A 24,222-nucleotide genomic window follows, 5' to 3' on the forward strand; every position below is an offset into this window, starting at 1 on the left:
AGGAATACATTTTATTATTATTAAAAACACACTGAATTGAATTAAATTGTAATTATCACATAAATAACTATAAAAAACGTCCACTTGAGTCAACGGCTGTTGCACTGTATGGACTACAGAGGGAGACAAAGACCAGTTGTTGACAATACAACACGCCATCTTTGTTCAATAACGGTATTATATATTCATTAGGCCTGTAGAATATTTGTTCAGTGTGTATCATACGGGCTATGCAAATACTTTAAACATGATCAGTGTTATAAGACAAAGTTTACAGATTATTTTCAAGTAATGCATTATCCTAAAATAACGGCCACAATTTTTTTGTAGCCTAAGTAACACTATACATGTGATTTGTAAGTGCACCCATGACAGCCTTTGAGAAGTGTGATTGTCTGTTGTTTTTCAAAATCTTGCATGCTTTTTTTTTTTAAATAGTTTTTTAATGTTTTTTAGCACCTAGATGCAATGTGTTTAGGCTGAGGGAGAAATGTCTCTAAATAATAAGCAGTCAGGCATCTTTTTTAAATGCATTAATTTAATACACATGACAAGCTTTGACAAGTGATGAGCAGCTCCATTATAACAGGGTAGAGCAAGCGCAGTGTTTGTGTGGTGGCAATGACCTATATGAAACAATGCAAAAGGCAAAGTTAACAGTGAATCAAGCCTGCACCACTGTAAAAAAAAAAAAAAAAAAAAAAAAAATCTATATATTCATAACAGCAACAGTGAAAAAAGGAAATACAACCACATAGTCAAGTGTTATTTTAACAGCTGAGCTGAATAGATTTTGTTACTACTTCCAGCCAACTGTTCAGTCAATCTGAAATGAGTCTGTAGAATTATAAAGCAGATGTTTAAGGTATACAGATCCCACAACTGCTGCTGAACACCACTGAACAAAAGCAAAAGGTTGCAATGTGGCTACTGCCATTGTTGACAAAGCATCCAGTGTTATAATGTAATAATTATGCTGTTCTGTCCAATGACTGATGAATCTTAATCCCATAAACTTGCTTTAATGCAACAAGAATGTCTGCTATGACAATGTAAACACGGATGACAGCATGTGTTCAATCACACAAAGAGCATTCACTGCTGTACACAGTATGTCCTTATTACAGCTGTTTACCTGCCAATTTTACTTATTATTGATTGCAAAGTGGCAAAGCTGAGTGACTTGAACAATTTTTAAAAAATAAAAAACAATAATAAAAAAACAACTAAATACTATAATGAGATTCCTTGTATAGAAAACACGACAATAAAAACCAAGTCTAATTGTAATCCAGACTTATCTTCATCTATTTCTATCAAAAGAGTAAGAACAGCATATACCAAAGAGGGAAAGGCTAACATGGGCATTCTGACGATAATGATTGCCATTTGGTTAAGAAAAGTGCGTGTATAGGCAGTATGATAGCTCTTCAGCTCTGGGCTGCTGTATTTGTGTCTCTACTAAGGCAAAAGTTGAGGACAGACACAGACACATACAGAACCTCAACAGTCTGAGATAAGATGTGTGTTAGTGCGGACTTCCACTGAGTCAGTGGGAGATAATGGACCAGTCGAGAGTTTGTTCCACACATAACATTATCAAGACGAGAGGGATTTGATTTGGCAGGTCTCCTGGTTTCTCAGAGCAGCTTTCAGAGCTTTCAGTGCCTGTTCTCCATTTTAAATCGGTTCCTATTAAGACTCGTCAGTACCTGAAACAGAAAGCAATGTCCAGATTTGATTAGAGTGTATATTTGTAACACAAGTCTTCCATGGTGATGTTAACCAAGCTAACAAAAATACAGTATGCTCTTAGAATGTTTTGCTAACATTCCCATTAAGTTATGAAAATGTTGTTTTTTTAACATTCATTTAAAACATTTTAACATTCATTTAAAAAAAAAAAAGTATTAAAATTTTTTTTTATTGGTTTATGTGAACGTTAGAGGATCATTCCATTCTATCATTTTGAAAAAACATTATTTCTGAAAGTTTTCTGGACGTTCAAAACATCAGTTTTTTTAATGTATTAAGAACGCTTTTTCTTGTTTTATGTGAACATTAGAGGAACATTAGCCTACATATATTATCTATCATATTGAAAATGTTATGAAAACATTATTTCTGAATGTTTTCTGTTTTTAAATGTTTTAAGAATGTTTTCTCTCAATGTTATGAGAATGTTTATCAAGGAAAAAGTAACATTGTAAGGACGTTCTATGAACGTTGTTTTTCGCAAAGTTCTCTTTACATTACAAGAACATTCATTAAGTACAAATTACATTGTAAGGACGTTCCATGAACGTTTTATGATAACATTATGAAAACATTCAGCAAATAATAACATTATAAGGATGTTCCGAGAATGTTATTCTAAAATTCTAATTTTCTCTCAACATTATGAGAACATTCATCAAGTACAAATACATTGTTCTAAGAACATTTTCTCTCAACGTTACGAGAACGTATATTAACTACTAATAACATTATAAGAACATCACTTTAAGAACGTTTTGTCCTATCATTTAAATAACTTTTAAAGAACGTTAGTCAAAGTTAAAGGGTTAGTTCACCCAAAAATGAAAATTCTGTCATTAATTACTCACCCTCATGTCGTTTCCACACCCATAAGACCTTCGTTCATCTTCGAAAAATTAAGATATTTTTGGTAAAATCCGATGGCTCAGTGAGGCCTGCATTGCCAGCAAGATAATTAACACTTTCAGATGCCCAGAAAGCTACTAAAGACATATTTAAAACAGTTCATGTGACTACAGTGGTTCAACCTTAATGTTATGAAGCGACGAGAATACTTTTTGTGCGCCAAAAAAAAAAGACTTTATTCAACAATATCTAGTGATGGGTGATTTCAAAACACTGCTTCATGAAGCTTCGAAGCTTTACGAATCTTTTGTTTCGAATCAGTGGTTCGGAGCGTGTATCAAACTGCCAAAGTCACACCCCCCAGTGGTGAACCATTGACATTTTGAAATGCTTATGACATAACGAAGCCACATTTGCTGAAATCACGTGACTTTGGCAGTTTGATACACACTATGAACCACTGATTCGAAACAAAAGAGTCGCAAAGCTTCAAAGCTTCATGAAGCAGTGTTTTGAAATTGCCCATCACTAGATATTGTTGAATGAAGTCTTTTTTTTTGGCGCACAAAAAGTATTCTTGTCGCTTCATAACATTAAGGTTGAACCACTGTAGTCACATGAACTGTTTTAAATACGTCTTTAGTAGCTTTCTGGGCATCTGAGAGTGTTAATTATCTTGCTGTCAATGGAGGCCTCACTGAGCCATCGGATTTTATCAAAAATATCTTAATTTGTGTTCTGAAGATGAACGAGGTCTTACGGGTGTGAAACGACATGAGGGTGAGTAATTAATGACAGAATTTTCATTTTTTGCTGAACTAACCCTTTAAGGTATTGTTCCCTGTTAGCTGGGAACTTTTCTGATATCCCAAAAAAGGCAGTGTTATCTATTTTTTAAGAATAGTTGGCTTTTTTGGGATATCAAAAAAGTTAACATCATTATGGAACAGCATTTTCATATTAATCAAATCGTGTTTCTAGAACATTCCATACTATCTTCCATCAGAAGAGGATGTTACATAACCCCATTGACAACAAAAAGTCGTCCTCAAATTACAAATCACTCCAGTTCTAGTAAAACATATCAGATGACACTGCAGGAAGCTGCCTAGAATTAAAAAAAAAAACAAAAAAAAAAAAACATGGCAAATTAAAATAAATGGATCCATGTCATTTCACAACTATCTATGCATTCTTATATTTCAAAACACTTTAAACAATGTAAAATCATCGATCGAGGAGTTTACACAGAGAATAAACCCTGACCTCAGCATTATCGCTGCTGTACTTTACCTCTATTGAGTTATGTTGTGAGATCAGCTGAGATTAGTAATTGCTGGACAGATATGGCAATGAACAGAGGAGTGGCATGTGCTTGAGTGGATGAGAATAGAGATCCGGTGATGTTAAGAGAGGATGTGGAAAAGGAAAGAGAGAAACAGACCGTGATGGTGGAGGGGCTCTAGTCAGCTACTCGGGATGAGTGGGGAATTATTGATGATGTTTCTAATTGAGAGGTAAATTCAAAAATACCGTAATGGTGTGAGACTTTTATTCCGTTACAGCAGGGCCCGGGTTTTCTTTATTTTCAGAGGGAATGGCTAAGTAGTCTGTCCTGTAGACACATGGGTACAAAAGAAAAAGGCAAAAACTAAGAGTTGAGGGTGCACTTCTGCACCACCTTAGGTCCCTTCAGCAAAGCAGCAGTCAATTACCATCACCAAATTAAAGGGATAGTTCAACCAAAAATAAAAATAACTCATAATCATGCTTCAAACCTGTATGGTGTTCCCCACCAGAACACAAAACTGAACATTTTTAAAGAATCATTATTCAGCTCTTGCACAGTAAAAACATGTTAACATGTAATTGTTAGGAGCAACCTGATCTAACCCCTAATTTGTTAGGGAAACCTAGTATATTTAGGTTGATTCATTGATGTTAAATAATAAAAAATTATATTATATTATATTACAGTCTTAAAGGAACACTCCACTTTTTTTGCAAATAGGCTCATTTTCCAACTCCCCTAGAGTTAAACAGTTGAGTTTTACCGTTTTCGAATCCATTCAGCCGATCTCCGGGTCTGGCGGTACCACTTTTAGCATAGCTTAGCATAGTTCATTGAATCTGATTAGACCGTTAGCATCTTGCTCAAAAATGACCAAAGAGTTTCGATATTTTTCCTATTTAAAACTTGACTCTTCTGTAGTTACATTGTGTACTAAGACCGACGGAAAATGAAAAGTTGCGATTTTCTAGGCCAATATGACTAGGAACTAAACTTTCAGTCCGGCGTAATAATCAAGGAAATTTGCTGCCGTACCATGGCTGCAGCAGGTACAATGATATTACGCAGCACCTCTCACAAATGTCTCCATGGTTGCAAGGCACACTCCCTGTGCAAACAGGGGGTCACAGGCGCTGCGTAATATCATTGCGCCTGCTGCACCCATGGTACGGCAGCAAATTTCCTTGATTATTACACCAGAATGAGAGTTTAGTTCCTAGCCATATCGGCCTAGAAAATTGCAACTTTTCATTTTCCGTCGGTCTTAGTGCACGATGTAACTATAGAAGAGTCAAGTTTTAAATAGGAAAAATATTGAAACTCTTTGGTCATTTTTTAAGGAGATGCTAACAGTCTAATCAGATTCAATGAACTATGCTAAGCTATGCTAAAAGTGGCACCGCCAGACCCAGAGATCGGCTGAATGGATTCGAAAACTCTAGGGGAGTTGGAAAATGAGCCTATTTTCAAAAAAAGTGAAGTGTTCCTTTAAATAAAATGTTTAATGTACTGTAGATGCTACCAAATGAAGCACATTTTAGGTTAACATTTTTTTTTCAGTGTGCCATATAAGGACAGTTCATAGTGACCAGGTGCTCCAAAAACTACAAATAGACCCTTAAAAATATAATGAAAGTAACAATTTAAGTCCAAATGTAAGTCATTATTCAATAATAGTCACTATGTGGTCGTTGTATGACAAGAGCTGCACAATGATTCTTCACAAATGTCTGAAACACCATACAGATCTGGAATGACATAAGGGTGGGAAAACAATGACAAAAATTATTTTTTGGCTAAACTATTCCTATAATACTTAATGACTCTGATTGAATATTTATGATGCTGACGTTTCAGGGATCTCAGTGTTTTCTTCTGCAGGCAGAGTGAGGACAGCAATATAAATCACATATTCATATGACTGACAAACAAATCAACAAGAAATGACTGACAACAAAGTAAACTATGGTAAAGAAAGAGCAGGAAGAGAGGGTTAAAATGACCCAATGTTGTGTCAAATGACAGTCAGAGATCAATAAGTATCAGTTTGGAATCTGATTATAACCTGATGTGCCACCACTTTATTTTCCATCTGCTGTACATGACTGATGGGATTAGGTCACACTAATGCACGCTCTTAAAGCACTTATGCACACATTACCCATATGTGTGTGTGTGGATGCCTGTGTTTGTGCATTATGGTAGTCTATCAAGTATCCAAACAACTCAATAATCTCCAGAATACAGCGTTAAATTCATCACTAATGATTGAACTTTCAAGTTAGTCAATCATGATGAATGTCATGTCTGAGTAAGAACATGTTTTATCCACCTGTCAAACAGGCCGTACATACGCCTATATTTCCATTATGCTTGGAGTGCATTGAATAATGAAGTAAACTATAGAGACTGGAAGTAAAATTTTGATTTTGATTAGAGTTTTCTTTCACGCTTGAACGGACAAAAACACAAAATTATGCCAAAATGCCGTTTTGTCGAGTATCTTTGTAACAGTCTTAAATGAGATAAATAAAGTCTTAAATGAACGTAAAGAGTTGGATGTGTCAGATCCGCGTCATGTACTGCAGGTCTTAAAGTGACAGCAGCCTAATAAACCTGTTGCAGTCTGTCAATAAAGGATTAGTTCACTTTCAAATGAAAATTAGCCCAAGCTTTACTCACCCTCAAGCCATTCTAGGTGTATATGACTTTCTTCTTTCTGATGAACACAATCAGAGTAATATTAATAAATATCCTGACGCATCCGAGCTTTATAATGTCAGTGAACGGGACCAATGAGTATGAGCTGAAGAAAGTGTCTCCATCCATAATAAATGTACTCCACACGGCTCCGGGGGGTTAATAAAGACTTTCTGAAGTGAAGCGATGCGTTTGTGTTAAAAAATATCCATATTTAAACAAGTTATGAAGTCAAATATCTAGCTTCCGCCAGACCGCATTCAACTTAAAAAGAAAGTGTAAATTGGCGTCACGTCAGTTACGCTTTTTCCGTAAGTTGAATAGGGAAGGTGTAGGATGTAGCATAAGCTTTGTGAACTGCAAGAGTTTTACACTTTCTGCACACGTTGAATACGGAAGTCGGTCTGGTGGAAGCTAGATATTTTACTTCATAACTTGTTTAAATATGCATATTTTTTTTATACGACCGCATCGCTTCGCTTCAGAAGGCCTTTATTAACCCCCCGGAGCCGTGTGGAGTATGTTTATGATGGATGGATGTGGATGGAGACACTTTCTTCTGCTCATACTCATTGGTCCCGTTCACTATCATTATAAAGCTCGGATGTGTCAGGATATTTATTAATATATCTCAGATTATTTTCATTAGAAATAAGAAAGTCATATACACTTAGGATGGCTTGAGGGTGAGTAAAGCTTGGGCTAATTTTCATTTGAAATTGAACTAATCCTTAAATGTTAATCAAAGAACAAAAGAAAAAGAGAAAATCACTCACTGCTCTTGACTGAATAACTTTTATAGCTTTAATATGGATTAATCTATATTTAATTTATAATTTATGCAGTTAAGACTGTGAAGTATTTGATAACTGTATTTATTTCTGTATATTTCCTACCTGTTTGATAAAATATTTAAAATATACTGTCTTTATGTTGTTTCTACACTAATTTGGAGATTAAATGCGAAATTATTATAATATAAAAATATATTAAAAACTTTAATGTTAGGTGCGATTAATCGCGATTAATCACAGAAAAATGTGATTAATTTTTTTTAATCGATTGACAGCTCTAATGCATTTGATGCTTTGCACTATATATATATATATATATATATATATATATATACGCACACACACATACAAAATGGCTCAATAATCTAATTATTTAATTTTTTTTTTTTTTTTTATGCAAATCATGTTTTTGTAAACTTGTGTCTTAGGTTATAGTGTTAAGTTAACATGAAAATGTAATACACACGCAGTGTCCTGCGCCTGTTCATCAGATTTGGAGATCTTCCTGTAGCAGTAGACCATCTCCACCAGCAACCAGAATGTGAGGAACACCAGGAGCACATACATCATGATCTCAGAGTACATCGCCGCGGTGTCTTCACTCGCTGAGAAAATGAAAATATGCAATCAGACAGAATTTTGTACAATTAATTGAGCAATCAGAGGAGGCCTGCCAGACCGATACTGTGCTACTAAGGATGTTTGTGATGAATTCAGTCTTACACTCAAGTGTACTGAGAATGAGGACAGAAGTGCAGAATGCATAAGTGGGCAAGTCAAAATATAGCTGCACTCAAAGCTATTTTAGGTCATCAGGAACTATAGCAGTTAGCAAAAACAAAGTGCTACGTCACCTCAGAGATGAGCAGTCATGCTTTGCATCCAGGTGGTACATTTGTGAGCAACTGGTTTCATATAACAATTTTTTAAAAAAAAATGTTTTAATCCGTTTTATTTTTATTGTTATATGAACAAAAGCACAAGACTACAACAGCATGCATATCAGATCTATAATCAGAATGAATTCACTGCTGAATTTATTTAAATTATCTATGAATTTGCAATTGATGTTTTTTAAATTTAAGTCAGTAAAATCAGTTAGGTGTTAGAAATAGATAAATCTATATTTCTGCATGTCCTTTAGAAGACCCATTACAGTAATTATTTGCATGCAAACACAAAACCACGCAATAATACAAACATGCTCAGATACTTCATGTCAACTTTCACTTGGAGGACAGTGAGACTCAAAAGTTATATTACATACTGTAAGGCATGTAACTGGTCTTTAAAAAGATCGACACAGAGTGACTGTGTGATCAGAGGTTCTCAGCTTCACCCTTCTGAGCAGAAGCCCACCCACATTGATCTGATTATATTCATAATGTATCCACCACAAACAGTTTTGGATTTGAAAATGGGATTTAAAAGGTGAGAACCACTGTGTATACATAGACGGTAGTGCAGCGCATGTGACATTTTAGAGAAAAAATAATAATTGTGTACGATTGTCAAAAAAGATTCTAAAAAGTTTTTTATTATGTATGTCTCATGCACTGCAGTGAATAGATCTAAAATGGCATGAAATGTAAAAGCAGAGTTGTACTGTAAGTTTGTGGTTCTGGAAAGCTGGTTGCAATTCAAAATATCCTCTAAACCCATCACTTAAATACAACGTTGTATATTTCTATCTGCGAATCGAGACACTCACAGATAGAGATGATGCATTGCGGTTGCATGATTAAATATAGACAAATATACATTAGGTAAAGTATATTCGATTGAAGTGAGAGGAAGTACTCTGCATTCAGCAATCTCAGGCATCCAGAGAATAGCATACAAACCAGAATCTTTACATTACCCCTTACAACAGATAGAGAGGTAAGTAGTTGCTTAGATAAAGCCCTGAAAACAACTTCCTGCCTTCCAATAAGTAAGCTTAAATAACAATAAAAACAGAACAGAGCACACCATTACTAGAACAACACAAACAACATGTCAGGACATCGCATTGAAGGAACGACACTGTACTGAGGTCAGCAGTATCTGATTTTCGAGTTACAGCATGTTTGAAAATGGCCTATAGCGCGACCATCCAAAACACTGCAGAGATGAGGTAATCAGATTGAATATGGCTAGACAAGGTACTGTAATTCCAGCGTGACAAATGTCTAGTGTTGTGTATGCTCACTTACCTTTCTTTTTCACCTCCAGTTCGATTTCGATTATCTTGATGGCGGAATGCTCGAATGCATCGAACTTAAAGAAGCGGGACACCTTACATTCGTATTTGCCAGTGTCGTTTAAAGTGACGTTTTGGATACTAATGGAGAGGTCCTGCAGGTCCTTGCTGCCGTTCCACATCAGACGGCCCTTCCACTGCAGTTCTACATCCTCTGGCTCTTGTGGCTTATTGTCATACAGATAGATCTGTAATGGAGAGATGATTATGTGTCAGATATACTCATTTATTAAATACAACATGCACAAAAAAAAGCTAAGAGGTGACCTCACAGGCACTGTTTTATTATCCGGACCGGTGTAGGACCACACCACTTTGGTCTCGGCGGAGATCTCCTCTCGTTTCATGCAGTAGATGCAGGTTAACTTCATGACATGACCTACAATGGCCTCTCTGTCTGAATCCACATCCACACACACCAGCCTGACCTCCTGCACTGAGGAAAGCACAGAGTGTTACTACATACACACATGCAAACTCTGTAAATCAATCAATCCATCAATCAATCAATCTATCTATCTATCTATCTATCTATCTATCTATCTATCTATCTATCTATCTATCTATCTATCTATCTGTCTGTCTGTCTGTCTATTAGTCCAATTATCTATCTATCTATCTATCTATCTATCTATCTATCTATCTATCTATCTGTCTGTCTGTCTGTCTGTCTATCTATCTATCTATCTATCTGTCTGTCTGTCTGTCTGTCTATCTATCTATCCATTAGTCCAATTATCTATCTATCTATCTATCTATCTATCTATCTATCTATCTATCTATCTATCTATCTATCTGTTTGTCTGTCTATTAGTCCAATTATCTATCTATCTATCTATCTGTCTGTCTGTCTGTCTATCTATCTATCTATCTATCTATCTATCTATCTATCTATCTATCTATCTATCTATCCATTAGTCCAATTATCTATCTATCTATCTATCATCTATCTATCTATCTATCTATCTATCTATCTATCTATCTATCTATCTATCTATCCATCTATCTGTCTGTCTGTCTGTCTGTCTGTGTCTGTCCATTAGTCCAACTATCTATCTATCTATCTATCTATCTATCTATCTATCTATCTATCTGTCTGTCTGTCTGTTTGTCTATCTATCCATTAGTCCAATTATCTATCTATCTATCTATCTATCTATCTATCTATCTATCTATCTATCTATCTATCTATCTATCTGTCTGTCTGTCTGTCTGTCTGTCTGTCTGTCTGTCCATTAGTCCAATTATCTATCTATCTATCTATCTATCTATCTATCTATCTGTCTGTCTGTCTGTCTGTCTATCTATCTATCCACTTGTTAAGTCGTGACGTAAGGAACGCGTTTCTGGGTCCAAGCCTTGACTCATTTCACTTGAGAATGGCATCTCCACGGCCGTTTACGAGCGCTATTTATTCATATTAAACATTTAACATTTTAAAGTTAAACATTTAAAATACTTACAGTCTACACAACAGTCTCCGTGCTCACAGCGTCACAGACATTAATATTTTAACAATTTATAAAAGATGAATCACTGTCTGGCCATCTGGGATTTTGGTATGGAGATAAAGGTTATGATTATAATTTTTTGGAAGTATTACACCACATCGAGTGTCTATATTAGCACCATTTGTTGTTTTCTTGTGGTATGAGATAGAGCGTTTGGACCCGGAAGCGCTGCAGCGTGACGTCAGACTTAACAACCAAATCTGTCTGTCTGTCTGTCTATCTATCCATTAGTCCAATTATCTATCTATCTATCTATCTATCTATCTATCTATCTATCTATCTATCTATCTGTCTGTCTGTCCATTAGTCCAATTGTCTACCTATCTATCTATCTATCTATCTATCTATCTATCTATCTATCTGTCTATCTATCTATCTGTCTGTCTGTCCATTAGTCCAATTGTCTACCTATCTATCTATCTATCTATCTATCTATCTATCTATCTGTCTATCCATTAGTCAAATTATCTATCTATCTATCTATCTATCCATTAGTCCAATTATCTATCTATCTATCTATCTATCTATCTATCTATCTATCTATCTGTCTGTCTGTCTGTCCATTAGTCCAATTGTCTACCTATCTATCTATCTATCTATCTATCTATCTATCTATCTATCTATCTATCTATCTATCTATCTGTCTGTCTGTCCATTAGTCCAATTGTCTATCTATCTATCTATCTATCTATCTATCTATCTATCTATCTGTCTGTCTGTCTATCCATTAGTCAAATTATCTATCTATCTATCTATCTATCTATCTATCTATCTATCTATCCATTAGTCCAATTATCTATCTATCTATCTATCTATCTATCTATCTATCTATCTATCTATCTGTCTGTCTGTCTGTCTGTCTGTCTGTCTATCCATTAGTCCAATTATCTATCTATCTATCTATCTATCTATCTATCTATCTATCTATCTGTCTGTCTGTCTGTCTGTCTGTCTGTCTATCCATTAGTCCAATTATCTATCTATCTATCTATCTATCTATCTATCCATTAGTCCAATTATCTATCTATCTATCTATCTATCTGTCTGTCTGTCTGTCTGTCTGTCTGTCTATCCATTAGTCCAATTATCTATCTATATATCTATCTATCTATCTGTCTGTCTGTCTGTCTGTCTATCTATCCGTTAGTTTTGCTATTAGTCCTGCACCTTTGAACCACATGTAAGGCATACAATCATGCCTTGCTTGGCCTTTCCAAAAACGTAGCTTTAATCTGCATATACTTTATGGAGGTCAATTAAATCTGAGGCAGAGTTTTCTCAAGGGAGCACCAGAGAATGAGAAAGAGAGAGATCATTATCCATTACAAGCTCCAATTCCAGAAAGAGCTCACAGCACACCCTACTCCCGGTCAGACAAAAACATACTTTAAAGTGCACCGATTACTGCAGACACATGCTCAGTATTGACGGCAGAGAACACCTCATTGAGCAGGGGCCGGGACGAGGCCTCAACGATGTGAAGATTGTTCTGGAGTGTTCACTCGACTGTGAACATAACCTCTATGCCATTGTTGAAATGGAGGCCATCTTACATAACTCACAGCCCTAAGCACAAGCTGTCAACACTGATCGCGCCTTTTCTGTTTGAAGAGTCATATGGACCAATGGAAACACCAAATGTAGTTGTCCAGCCCACAACCATACTGTAGATGATGCATAATATTGATTAGTTGCGACATATTTCGACACTAGTCAAAGAAATGTGAACTTAGTGGTAGATGAAATACAATTCTAAATCTATTTCAAAACTTAATATTCTGATGACATCAGACTGCCAAAATCTGTGAAAAGAGGCTGTGTGAGTCATTGACACTTATGTTACTGTTTACAGCTGAGTCAATGCCATCTCTGTATGTAGGGATTGTATTTTTTGCGGATATGTAAATTTGTGTCTCATAATGTTCAAGAAGTAACGCTAACGTTCTGATGTATAATTAATTGGGTTAAATGGTTTCTGTATTCTAGGAGATACAGACATTTAAGAGGCTGGGGGAGTGAGTTAGTGAGAATAATTTCTGATTAAAAAAATATTGGGGGTCCCTGCAAATACTCAAGTGTATTGATATAAAAACATCTTTATCTAAAAGCAATATAACAGCATGCTGTAAATAATACCACACATTTATGTCTTTTGCATTTACATGGGAGATACAAACTGTAAAATCAAAAACAAATGCAATAAAAAAAATCTGATAACACATTCGGTTCCTATAAATATATAAAACTGTAATAAAAAATTAATTAAAAATAAAATTATCTTTCTTTCTTTTAATTTTTTAAATGACAAAAAGGTGTCTGTTATAAAAATACTCATTATATATCATTCGAATTAGACATTTAAAATATAAAAACACTTACCAGCAAATAGAAACAGCAATAGCAAATGCAACACAAGTCTCATTTGAGTTGCCATGCTGGGAGTTCTAATAACAGGGCGGCGTCTCAGATTGAGTCTTCCTGTTAGTACAGAGAGAAAAGAAAATCCGACACTGAAACTTCATTTTGAAGAGGTTAAAACCTTGTTTATATATATATATATATATATATATATATATATATATATATATAGACAGATAGATAGATCTATATGATTGATGGAATAGGGGTTTCAGCACCACTGACAGCGCCCAATCGAACGCGATTGTCAATTACTTACTATTTACAGCAGATGTTTACATCACTGACACAGAGAGGTCTGTAAAGATGACACACCATGACTTTAATAACAAACTACTAATGAAACAACTCGGAGCTGAGGTTTACGGGACGGAATGCACGTTTTCATGTTTCTCAAGAAAAAGTTTGAGGTTTCTTACCGAGATACAAACATCCGTAAGCGACTTAAACTAGAAGCGGATGCTGCTGTTCCATGGCGATGCTCGTGAATCTAAAGACCTGTGGATCTTAATGATTCCTGTAGAAAATTCGCGCGAAGTAAAGAAAATCCGGCGCCTCCAAAACGAGCTGTTTCAGAAGATATCAGTAACAGAAAAGGATTACGGTTTCCTTGTGTTTCCTTTTGCATCCATATGAGCAGTACAGATGCTCCATCGTCAAACCTCTGCAGCTACAGAATAAGAGACGCCTGTCTTTGTTTTCTTACTAAGTAGCCACTTACTCATGACAGACATGCTCAGTGCGCATGCGCGGCTGGGTCCACGTTCAAACTGGCTTCAACAAACGTTGCTTAGCAGTGAACTGCAAAAGTCTTAAAACAACAACAACAACAAAATAACTAAAACTTGTTTCGCTGACAAAAAGCTGATATTTTAAAGGTAATTTTTCATATATTTTACAAGATTTATTATTCACAATATTTGCTGGCCAAACAATGGTTTCATATTTTCCATGTTACCTTTTTAGCTCTTGTGTAAATTGTTGCCATTCATAGGCTAATTTTTTACGGCTTAATTTAGCTATAAAGCCTGTACCGTAAAATGATTGTTCAATGCTTTTAAAGTTTACTGAAGTACGTTTTACAGGAAAATACTATTTCTACTTTCTACTTCAAAAGTTCACGTTTAATTCAGTGTGTTACTTGCCGTTTCTTTCTTATAATTGTGAAATTTACTAGCAATTTCTAAGTGTAAAAACTGTTTCTACACTGAAAGATTCTATGTTTAAAGTGCTGGTCTCAGCATTGAAGGAATGTAGACAGGGGGTCTTTTGTCCTCTGTTGAAGCTGGCATGGGTATTGTCAACTGGAAGTTGACAATATTTAGACTTGTTTTTCTGGATGTATCACATTCCTATACCATGAGCTATATGATGTACTCTCTCTTTCTCATTGGTTCAATCCATACTACACCCCTTGTACTCTTTCTATATAATCTCTGACCCAGCTAAATAAAAATGAGACTTTATACTCTCCCTCAGCACTGAGATTGTTAATTCAATTGCCAATTAAGAGGACTGGGATGAGGCACGCCTCGGGACTAATTTCCTGACATACACCAAATTGTTTCCGGTGTAGTAGAGTGTTTAATAGCAAGATTCATTGTGACAACTTACCCCATACAGTGTGACAACATGCCTCGCTATTTTCAATATATATATTTTTATTTTAGTGTTCAGTGAATTGTATAAATGTTCTAGGCAATATCACTGGAAATGTGCAGTGTCTTTTTGGACCTTCAAGAATGAACCCAAATATTCACTGGACTAAAAAGTGAGACAACTAGCCCCTGTGTCCCCTATACTGGATTTTTTTATTCAAGGTCTGATGCCTAATGTGTGATTTGTTCATAGGTGGCAGTGGAGTCCTCATGACCTGGCAACTTACGCAACAGAAAGTGACAGATATGAAGCCGAAGCTTCGTCAGAGCCCACACATTTAACACAGATCAGTGAGTTGTATACCAGCATCCATTGTTCAGTCATCAGCTCCTGTCTTCTCTCCCCTCATAAACAACATCCATCAACCCCAATGAGAACAGCAAATCATGAGCTGTGTGCATCTGCAGGCTTCTATTGTGTCCTGCTCAAGAACAGCATTTCATCATTTCAACCCACACGCTGGTCCTACTTAACCTACGCGTGGTCGGGGAAGCGCAATTACTGCAATTATTATAGTCATACCGAATCTAACCTTTCCAGCTTTCAGTCACCACATGGATGACGACTGCTGAAGAAACTGACAAATGCAAAATGGCATTTTGAGCCAGAATGTGCCATATGTTGAAATAGGCCCCAAAAAATGAAAACACAAAACTTGTAGACTGTATGGCTATTAAGTTAAAATGCTTTCAGTCACATGACTGGCAGAATATAGTGCACATAAGGACAAACACTTAATGGAAAACATCTGAGAATTAGGATAAAAGTGTTTCCTACACTCCAGTAATCCATACGGTCTGAAATACATATGCAAATTCTATATGTTTATGGTCACGATGGCTTAGCCATGCAACAGTATACATTTACGCCCATCTTGCTTTTCTATACAAATAAAATGGATTCCTCTTCCTGGCAGTACCGTTGGGAAGGATAATTTGTTGGGATTAGATCCCTGTTTCAGTATTAACACAAACATAAGATTTGTGTCTAATCTTACAATTAGAATGTCGCAATTTAATCTTGCCAAAGTAGTAATGTATGGGAACCCATGAAGCTTAGTCAGAGGTCAGAGTTAAGGATTACAGATTTCATCATTGGGATTATGGCTGCTTTATTATGTTGACCTCACAGGAATACAAAGAGCACACGATTCACAGACCTAGAATTTATAACAAACAGTCTGCTTGTTGTGTTTCCACCACTGCTTGTTTCCACCAGTCATGCTAGATGCTTTCTAATATTTTCCATCAAACAGGAATTGAATTGTGGAAGAATTTGAAAGTGAACTCTCTCAGTGTGGTGTCTGTACAGAGCTCTAATACAATAGCAGGAGTGCACTGCTTAGAGAGGGAGATGTTGCCAGCAGGCTTGGTCTCGGCACAGACTAAAAATGGCAGGCCTGGTGGTTGCTATACCCACGATACAGGGAAACCATGGCAACAGCAACGCAAAATGACAGCGTGGAGAGAGCAGGCCAGTGTAATGCTTTCATCCAGCAGTGGAGGATGAAACCCTGTGTGTTTGTTTATTAGCTTCAGTACATGGTTTACATTGTATATAATATAATATTAAATTTGACTTGGTGAAACCAGCAGAATATATAATATAATACAATATAACATAACATAACATAATATAATATAATATAATAATAGGGTTTCTGCAGTCTTAAAAAGTCTTAAATTTGACTTAACCAGTACAATATATAATATAATATAATATAATATAATTTAATATTAATAGGGTTTCTGCGGGGTCTTAAAGAGGTCTTAAAAAGTCTTACATTTGACTTGGTGAAACCAGCATGTAATGTAATGTAATGTAATAAATATTTGATATTTATATTTGAAAGTATTTTAAATTCAAAGTCCAAAAGTGTTTGAGGCCACATTTAAAATCTGCGAATCTGCGATTCAAAATGTAAAACTTACCAAAAAAGAAAAGAAAAAAAAGAAGAAAAAAAAGTTTTAGGATTTTTAAGAACGTAAAACAAAAAATGAAGAATAAATATGTCTAAACTATAAAACAGTCTCTTTAGTACATTTAGTACATTTAGCTTTAGTACATTAATATTTTATATAAAATAAAATAAAACCCCATTACTTTTTTAATTGTGTAATAAAACATATAATATAATATAATATAATATAATATAATATAATATAATATAATATAATATAATATAATATAATATAATATAATGTAATATAATATAATATAATATAATATGAGAACATATCTGGATTAAAAAAATACAACTTTAAAAAAAAAGTTTTAGGATTTTTAAAAATGTAAAACGTAATAAAATATAAAAACAAATTCTAAGTCACTAATCAAATAAGCTAATTTGTGATTAAAAGTTTGAGATTAATTTGTAATTAAACTCGAGCTGTTATAATAATATCATTTGTAATGAATAAATCATAAATTTAAATAATAATAAAAAAAAAGCAAAGTAGACATTTTCACTAATGGTCAAATTGAGTTCATACAAAGGTTGCCTTGAAGGTCAAAACCTGTTTTCTGAACCTCATAATGGGACTAGATCAATCCCAGGACAGAGCATCATGACCTGCATGATTCTCAGAATTGCTCTGCATACTGAGTAGGCCAAGAAACAGAGAGGCCATTCTGTCAGTCTGCATAAATTGAAAGGAACAGCAGTCTCTTTGTTTGCTGCTGAAGTGTTTACCAATAAAAGGATGTTTTATCAGCTTTTTAAGTTCCTGCAAGTTCCTACAAGTGACAAAGATGACGTTTCATCCTGTGCTATTCCAAGCCTCTTACTATTGCAAAGAGAGACTATTGCATATTACATCATTACTCGGTTTATGCTTTCAGGTTTAAATGCTATCAAAAACTGGCAACAGGGAACACTTGCCACATCCTACATTTACATCCTACTCCATCTCCCATGAGGAAACACTCCAGCTTTTTACCACCTACCGCTGAACCACCTCTCAATACAAACCTAAAAAAAGATCTTTTCTGACCTCCTCCCATCAATCTCACCTCATCAATCCATTCTTGACCAGTGCATCAGATTTTAACACAAATATGGAACCCCACAAATATTAGTAACCACCAGCAGCAGCTCTCATTTTTATCTGGAATGTGCTGAAAAATCAAAACTGGACAAAAAAACAATCTTTTTTTTTTGGTTTCTATTTGAAGTAGACACATTTTAGTTAACCTGCTAGCCATCTTTATGCTCTGTTATGTGTGTGGCAGTGTTTCCTATTTTATGGTCTGTTGCCAAAGAATGTACAGAGCAATTTATATAATGATGCACACAAAACAAATCACCAGGTCTCAAGAGACATTATAGAGAGCTCACATTCTTTATCACTGAATAACAACCAGGAGCAAGATTACACAAGCAAATCTCACACATCACTGGACTCAAGAAGAGAAATGACTGTCTAGCACTATACCAAGTCTGACGTTATGTGCTACATTACAAAACCTTTCAAATTAAGTCCCTCTGCTCCGAAGGATCTCTGGACCATTATTTACTGGTGCAAACCATTTAAAATAAGAAAACAGATTTCAAGAGACTTGGGGAGATTTCAGGTTTACTTACATTCATTTATGTTTACACTATTGGGAGGTCTATAAGTGCAACAGAGTCAAACTTTTTCAGCGGCGCTGGTTCCGGAAGTATTTTTCCCATTCAAGAGTTACAGTCAAACCAAAAATTATTCAGACATTTGTGATATATTTTACTAGTGGGTGCAGGACACTATAGTTCATTTATGTAAGTGAGGATAGCAAAATAAAGTAAACTGTGACGACATATACCCAAAAATTCTTCATACAGTGGACTACCAGTAAAATTGATAAAAATTTGGAACCAGAAATTATTCAGACACTTTGACCTGACCATGTTATCTGACATAATTAAGATTAATTTTTTCTGACACAGTTTAACTCTGAGATCTTATCATATTTTATTACCATTTTTTTAAACTATAGTGAATAAACTGTATTAATGAATGAAATGTTCAAATTTTGGTTTGACTATATAAGCCATGAACCAAGCCAATCGGCTATGAGGTACATGTAAATCACAACACTACAATTTTTGATTTGAAGCAAAACAGTTTTGAAAATCAAAGGTACAAGACTGTGAAATGAACAGCTTTAGTGAGGGAAAGAACTACAATCCCATGAAGCACTGCGAACAGCATAATACATTTTTTAATTTAGAAATGTTGATTATGTATATAAACAATATATTTTAAGTTTATTGCAAAATATGCGTATAAATATACAAACACTTAAGTATTTTGAGAGATTGACTCGATTCGCAGTGCTTCATGGAAGTGGGTGGAGCTAATGAGCTATTTTGGCATGTGTTGTTTTGTTTTTTTGAATCCCTGATTGGTGTAATTTTCTGTACAGCATCATGGGTAATGTAGTTTTTTTGAGGAATTCTGTTTAAGGGTTAGTTCACCTAAAAATTAAATTTCTGTCATTGATTACTTTCCCTCATGTTGTCCCAAACTCGTAAGACCTTCGTTCATCTTTGGAACACAAATTAAGATATTTTTGATGAAATCTGAGGGTATCTGCACCACACATAGGCAGCAACAACATTGCACCTTTTGAGGTCCAGAAAGGTACTAAAGACATCATTAAAACCGTCGACGTGACTGCAGTGGTTCAACCTTAATATTATGAAGCGACGAGAATACTTTTTGTGCGCAAAAACAAAACAAAAAGAATGACTTATAATGACTTAGTATTGACAGGGGACAGACGAATTTGTTGAATGAATTTTTGTTTGTTTTTGCGCACAAAAAGTATTCTCGTCGCTTCATAATATTAAGGTTAAACCACTGTAGTCACGTCCACGGTTTTAACAATGTCTTGTAATACCTTTCTGGACCTCAAAAGGTGCAATGTCGTTGCTGCCTATGTGTGGATCAGATACCCTCGGATTTCATCAAAAATATCTTAATTTGTGTTCTGAAGATGAACGAAGGTCTTACGGGTTTGAGATGACACGAGGATGAGTACTTAATGACAGAAATTTGATTTTGGGGTGAACTAACCCTTTAAACATGACTGTTTTAAAAATAAACTAAAATAATGCAGGCTGACAACTTCAGTAGAAGCAAATACCATGGATTAACAACCTTGCAGCTCACAGTAGGTCTGTCTTTAAAGGTTTAAAAGGTATTGTTCGAAATCAATTTCTCTATGGAGAAAATGAATGGAGTTTTTACTTCCGGAACCCAACTGCTGGCACTCTATAAAAAAAAGTTAAATATGGCAGCCCCAAACAATATCTTTTTTTTTTTTATAAGTCCAGCTTTGTCTAAAGTATTACAGTAGAAATGTTATCCAAAGGTTATTCTAAGAAATAAGATTGAGAAAAGTACCTAACCTATATCATATAGTTCATTTGTTTGTATTTCTCTATCAGTTTTAATGTAGACAGTTTACTAAGTGGCATTACCAATATATCTTTCTAGAAGATCAAATGGACATAATTTACTTTTTAAAAATTCATATGCCATAATATGAATAATAAATGACAACACTTACGGCAGGATGGTCGCTTAATGGACATATCAATGGATCTTCAGCCCTATAACAAAGGACAATATTTCTGCTAAATAAAACAGCGGTTCCCATAAAAAGCTACACTGCACAGTAGACTCGAGATCTGAACATGAGTTCATTATTCAAGTGGAGTCCTCTCAGGTATTGCAGCTGTTCGTTTGTAATGAAGAGAGCCAGGACAGAAATAGGTATGATCACAGCTACCTCCTCCAGAAATACAGCATGACAACCTGTTCATTAATAATGTATATTAAACAAACACTTAGAACAAGAGCAAAAGCAACTACATTTGCATTTACTGGAGAAAATACAGTGCTTGCCAAGCAGCAAAAGAATAGTGTTAAAGTTTTTGTTATAGTTATTAAGGTTAACTCAAACAGATTGATATGCACAAATAACAGCAAACACAAAAACACTGACAATTATTATTGTTGTTGCTTATAGTTGTGGTGATAATCGTTGTTGTTGCTACCACTACAATTAATATTAATATAAAAACAACAACAAAAACTACTACTACTATTATTATACTGCAAAAATTACATACAATCAAACCAAAAATTATTTTTTATATATTTTTACTAGTGGGTGCAGGACATTATAGTTCATTTATGTAAGTGAGGATAGCAAAATAAAGTAAACTGTGACATATTATACCCAAAAATTCTTCATACAGTGGACTACCAGTAAAACTGATAAAAATTTGGAACCAAAAATTATTTAGACACTTTGACCTGACCATGTTTTGCTTAAGTGTTATCTGACATAATTAAGATAATTTTTTTCTGACATAGTTTAACTCTGAGATCTTGTCATATTTTATTACCATTTTTTTTTAAACTATTGTGAATAAACTGAATTAATGAATGAAATGTTCAAGGTAATTTTGGTTTGACTGTATACTGATATTATATATTTTATATACTGATATAAAAACATTGTATCAGTGTCAATAGAGGATTTCAAAACTTTAAATGCTAAGTTTCTCAAATGAAAATGAATGGCACATCTAGGAATAAATTTAAACATCCACAAAATAAAGTTTGAATGTGAGAATAATAAGATGTATGAGGGCCTTGCAATCACTGTATCTACTTCAGCAGCAGTACACTGAGGCTGACAGGTATGTTAAGTGGAAAGTCTGCCCTGGATGCTGTTTGTTTAATCTAAGCGATAAAAGCTGACGGCAAACAGCCAATGGAAGTTTCTTGAGCGTATCAGCTCGAGGACAGAGAGTTGTAACACTGATAGCGGGTGATGATAGCTACTGCCCACCCCTCCCAATCTGTTCACAGTCTGTTCCCTCTAGAGGAATAGAGTTTAGCCCGGCTCAGAGCATGAGCATGCATGAACTGTTAGATTACTGACTGGAAAACAGAGAACAAAGTATGTCACATATATTACTGCTCAGAAGAGCATAAGGTGTTTAATTAGTAACATTTTGTCCATGTTTTTCAGATTGACTCATAAGAAATTAGATACTTTTTTAGAATAAATGTACTGAAACAAAATTTTTTCTAACTTTAGGGCTAACAATCATGTTCAAAAATGAAAATAAATACTAAATAAAAACACCTACACTAATGTAAAGTCAGTAAGAATTTTTTTAAAGAAATTAATACTTTTATTCAGCAAGGATGCATTAAATTGATCAAAAGTGATAGTAAAGACATTTACATTGTTACAAATGATTTCTATTTTAAATAAATACTGTTTTTTTTTTTTCTATTAATGACATAATCCTGAAAACTGCATCACGGTTTCCACAAAAATACTAAGCAGCACAACTGTTTTCAACATGAAAAACATTTCTTGAGCAGCAAATCAGCATATTAGAATGATTTCTGAAGGATCATGTGACACTGAAGACTGGAGTAATGATGCTGAAAATTCAGCTTTGCCATCACAGGAATAAATATACATTTTAAAATATATTTCAATTTTAATATTTCTGTTTTTACTGAATTACTGATCAAATAAATGCAGCCTTGGTGAGCATAAGAGACTTCCTTCAAAAACATTTTATAATAAAATTTTATCGACCCCAAAATTTTGAAAGGTATATTGTAAATAGCTTATATGTATATGTTAACGGCAATTTAAAAACATAAAATAAAATAAAGCATAACACTGCATCCAAGCTAATGAAAAAGCTACAGGGGTTGGACAAAATAATGTGAACAGTGAACACCCATTAATATAGGGGTTAATATCATTTGTGTAGGCTACAGTGAAAAAGCAAACATTGCGATTACCTTTTATTCATCTTTTTTGTTGTTTATATTCTCTAGCTTGTATATAAGTGGTTACAAGCCATGTGTGAAATCTTCAAAGCCCATTTATCATTTGTAACCTTAACAGCCCAATTGTGTGTTTTATGAACATCAGCGAAGAAGAATAGAGGGCAAAAACCGAAAGTGAATAATAAGGACCTTTGAACACTAAGAACGATTGTGTCCAAACAACACAGAACAACTGCAGCAAAGTGACAGCAAAGCTAAATATTCACCCTGAAGACCATGTTTCCACAAAAACTGAACACAGAAAACTTCACAAAACCAACATCAATTAAAGAGCTGCAATTGCTAAAATTTAATCTCAAACACCACTGCTAAAATGTGAAAAAGATGGTGTGACGATCATAAAACCTGGATGGTTGGAGCACTAACATGAACATAATCATCTGCCCTGGTCTGTTTATTCACCTGACTTGAATATTATCGAACTACTGTGGGAAATTTTGGAGAGAAGAGTGAGAAGCAGACATCTCTGAAACAACTGACAGAAGTTCTGATAAACAACATTCAACTGGAAACTATTCAAAAGTTGTATTAATCTATTCCAATAAGGTTGGAAGCTGTATTAAACACCTAATAAAGAAATACTGCCTATTTCCCAGGTGTTCATGTTATTTTGTCCAACCCCTCTATCTCCTTCATGTAAGTTTTTGTCATAAACAGCCATGACATCTACAAGTCACAAGTAAAAGGACATTTTGGTTTCTGTTTCTATGCCATTTTGCCCTGCTCCTCCTGTACATTAAACATTAAATATCTTCTGACTGGCTGTGACCGTGTCACAAAAGTTTCGCATTCATTGTGTTTTTAGAATCTAAATAATAATAATAATAATAATAACCATTTTCAAACATTTTTCCTCACGCAGTCACATGCTTTTCCTCATCTTTGTCCATATGCTTGCTCTGCTTTTTCTTGTTGCTGGACTTCCCTGCGGCAGGTGTCTGTTTCTCTGGTCTTGTATTGTCTGGTTTGCGTTTGCTGGGTGTCTGGCTGTCTTTCTGAGCTGCTCTGTCTTCATTAGGACTCAGTTTAGAAAGTCTGTCTCTCATCTCCTTCAGCCTCTGCTCCACCGTACACTTCTGTAGCTCCAGCATTATCTGTTGCTCCTGCAAGTGTAGGGAGTGTGAGAGAC

At 34.9% G+C, this 24,222-nt stretch overlaps 2 protein-coding genes across 5 annotated transcripts in view; both read right to left on the reverse strand.

The window, feature by feature from the left end:
* Nucleotides 1–518: 518 nt before the first annotated feature.
* Nucleotides 519–20,933, reverse strand: scn3b (sodium channel, voltage-gated, type III, beta). 4 transcript variants are annotated; one of them, XM_051863319.1, is made up of 8 exons: nt 13,980–14,232; nt 13,820–13,858; nt 13,522–13,620; nt 9,904–10,067; nt 9,585–9,819; nt 7,856–7,994; nt 4,138–4,219; nt 519–1,712 (listed from the first exon to the last, which is right to left on the reverse strand). In XM_051863319.1, exons 3-7 carry the CDS (start codon nt 13,574–13,576, stop codon nt 4,156–4,158), a joined length of 657 nt encoding a protein of 218 aa, XP_051719279.1. In that variant the 5' UTR covers nt 13,577–13,620; nt 13,820–13,858; nt 13,980–14,232; the 3' UTR covers nt 519–1,712; nt 4,138–4,155. The 4 variants fall into 4 exon arrangements, with proteins under 4 accessions (XP_051719279.1, XP_051719277.1, XP_051719280.1 ...); XM_051863317.1 differs by lacking the exons at nt 13,820–13,858; nt 13,980–14,232 and adding an exon at nt 20,773–20,933; XM_051863320.1 differs by lacking the exon at nt 13,820–13,858 and having other exon boundaries at nt 13,980–14,233.
* Nucleotides 20,934–22,188: 1,255 nt separating this feature from the next.
* Nucleotides 22,189–24,222, reverse strand: part of si:ch211-286b4.4 (multiple epidermal growth factor-like domains protein 6) — a 30,908-nt gene continuing 28,874 nt past the window's right edge. Inside the window, exon 48 of the mRNA XM_051863316.1 lies at nt 22,189–24,196. Within this exon, the coding sequence (XP_051719276.1) occupies nt 23,948–24,196 (249 nt within the window). The 3' untranslated portion in view covers nt 22,189–23,947. The remainder of the gene's footprint in view (nt 24,197–24,222) is intronic.

Source organism: Ctenopharyngodon idella, chromosome 15 (assembly GCF_019924925.1).
Source record: "Ctenopharyngodon idella isolate HZGC_01 chromosome 15, HZGC01, whole genome shotgun sequence".
NCBI classification, from domain to species: Eukaryota; Metazoa; Chordata; class Actinopteri; order Cypriniformes; family Xenocyprididae; genus Ctenopharyngodon; species Ctenopharyngodon idella.

Coding starts and splice junctions, on each gene's coding strand:
- scn3b (XM_051863317.1), bottom strand. CDS start 20,797: ATGTCCATTAAGCGACCATCCTGCC. Junction 9,820..9,903: donor CGGATAATAAAACAGTGCCT/GTGAGGTCACCT, acceptor TCTCCATTACAG/ATCTATCTGTATGACAATAA. Junction 4,220..7,855: donor GAACAGGCGCAGGACACTGC/GTGTGTATTACA, acceptor ATGTGTCTACAG/GACAGACTACTTAGCCATTC.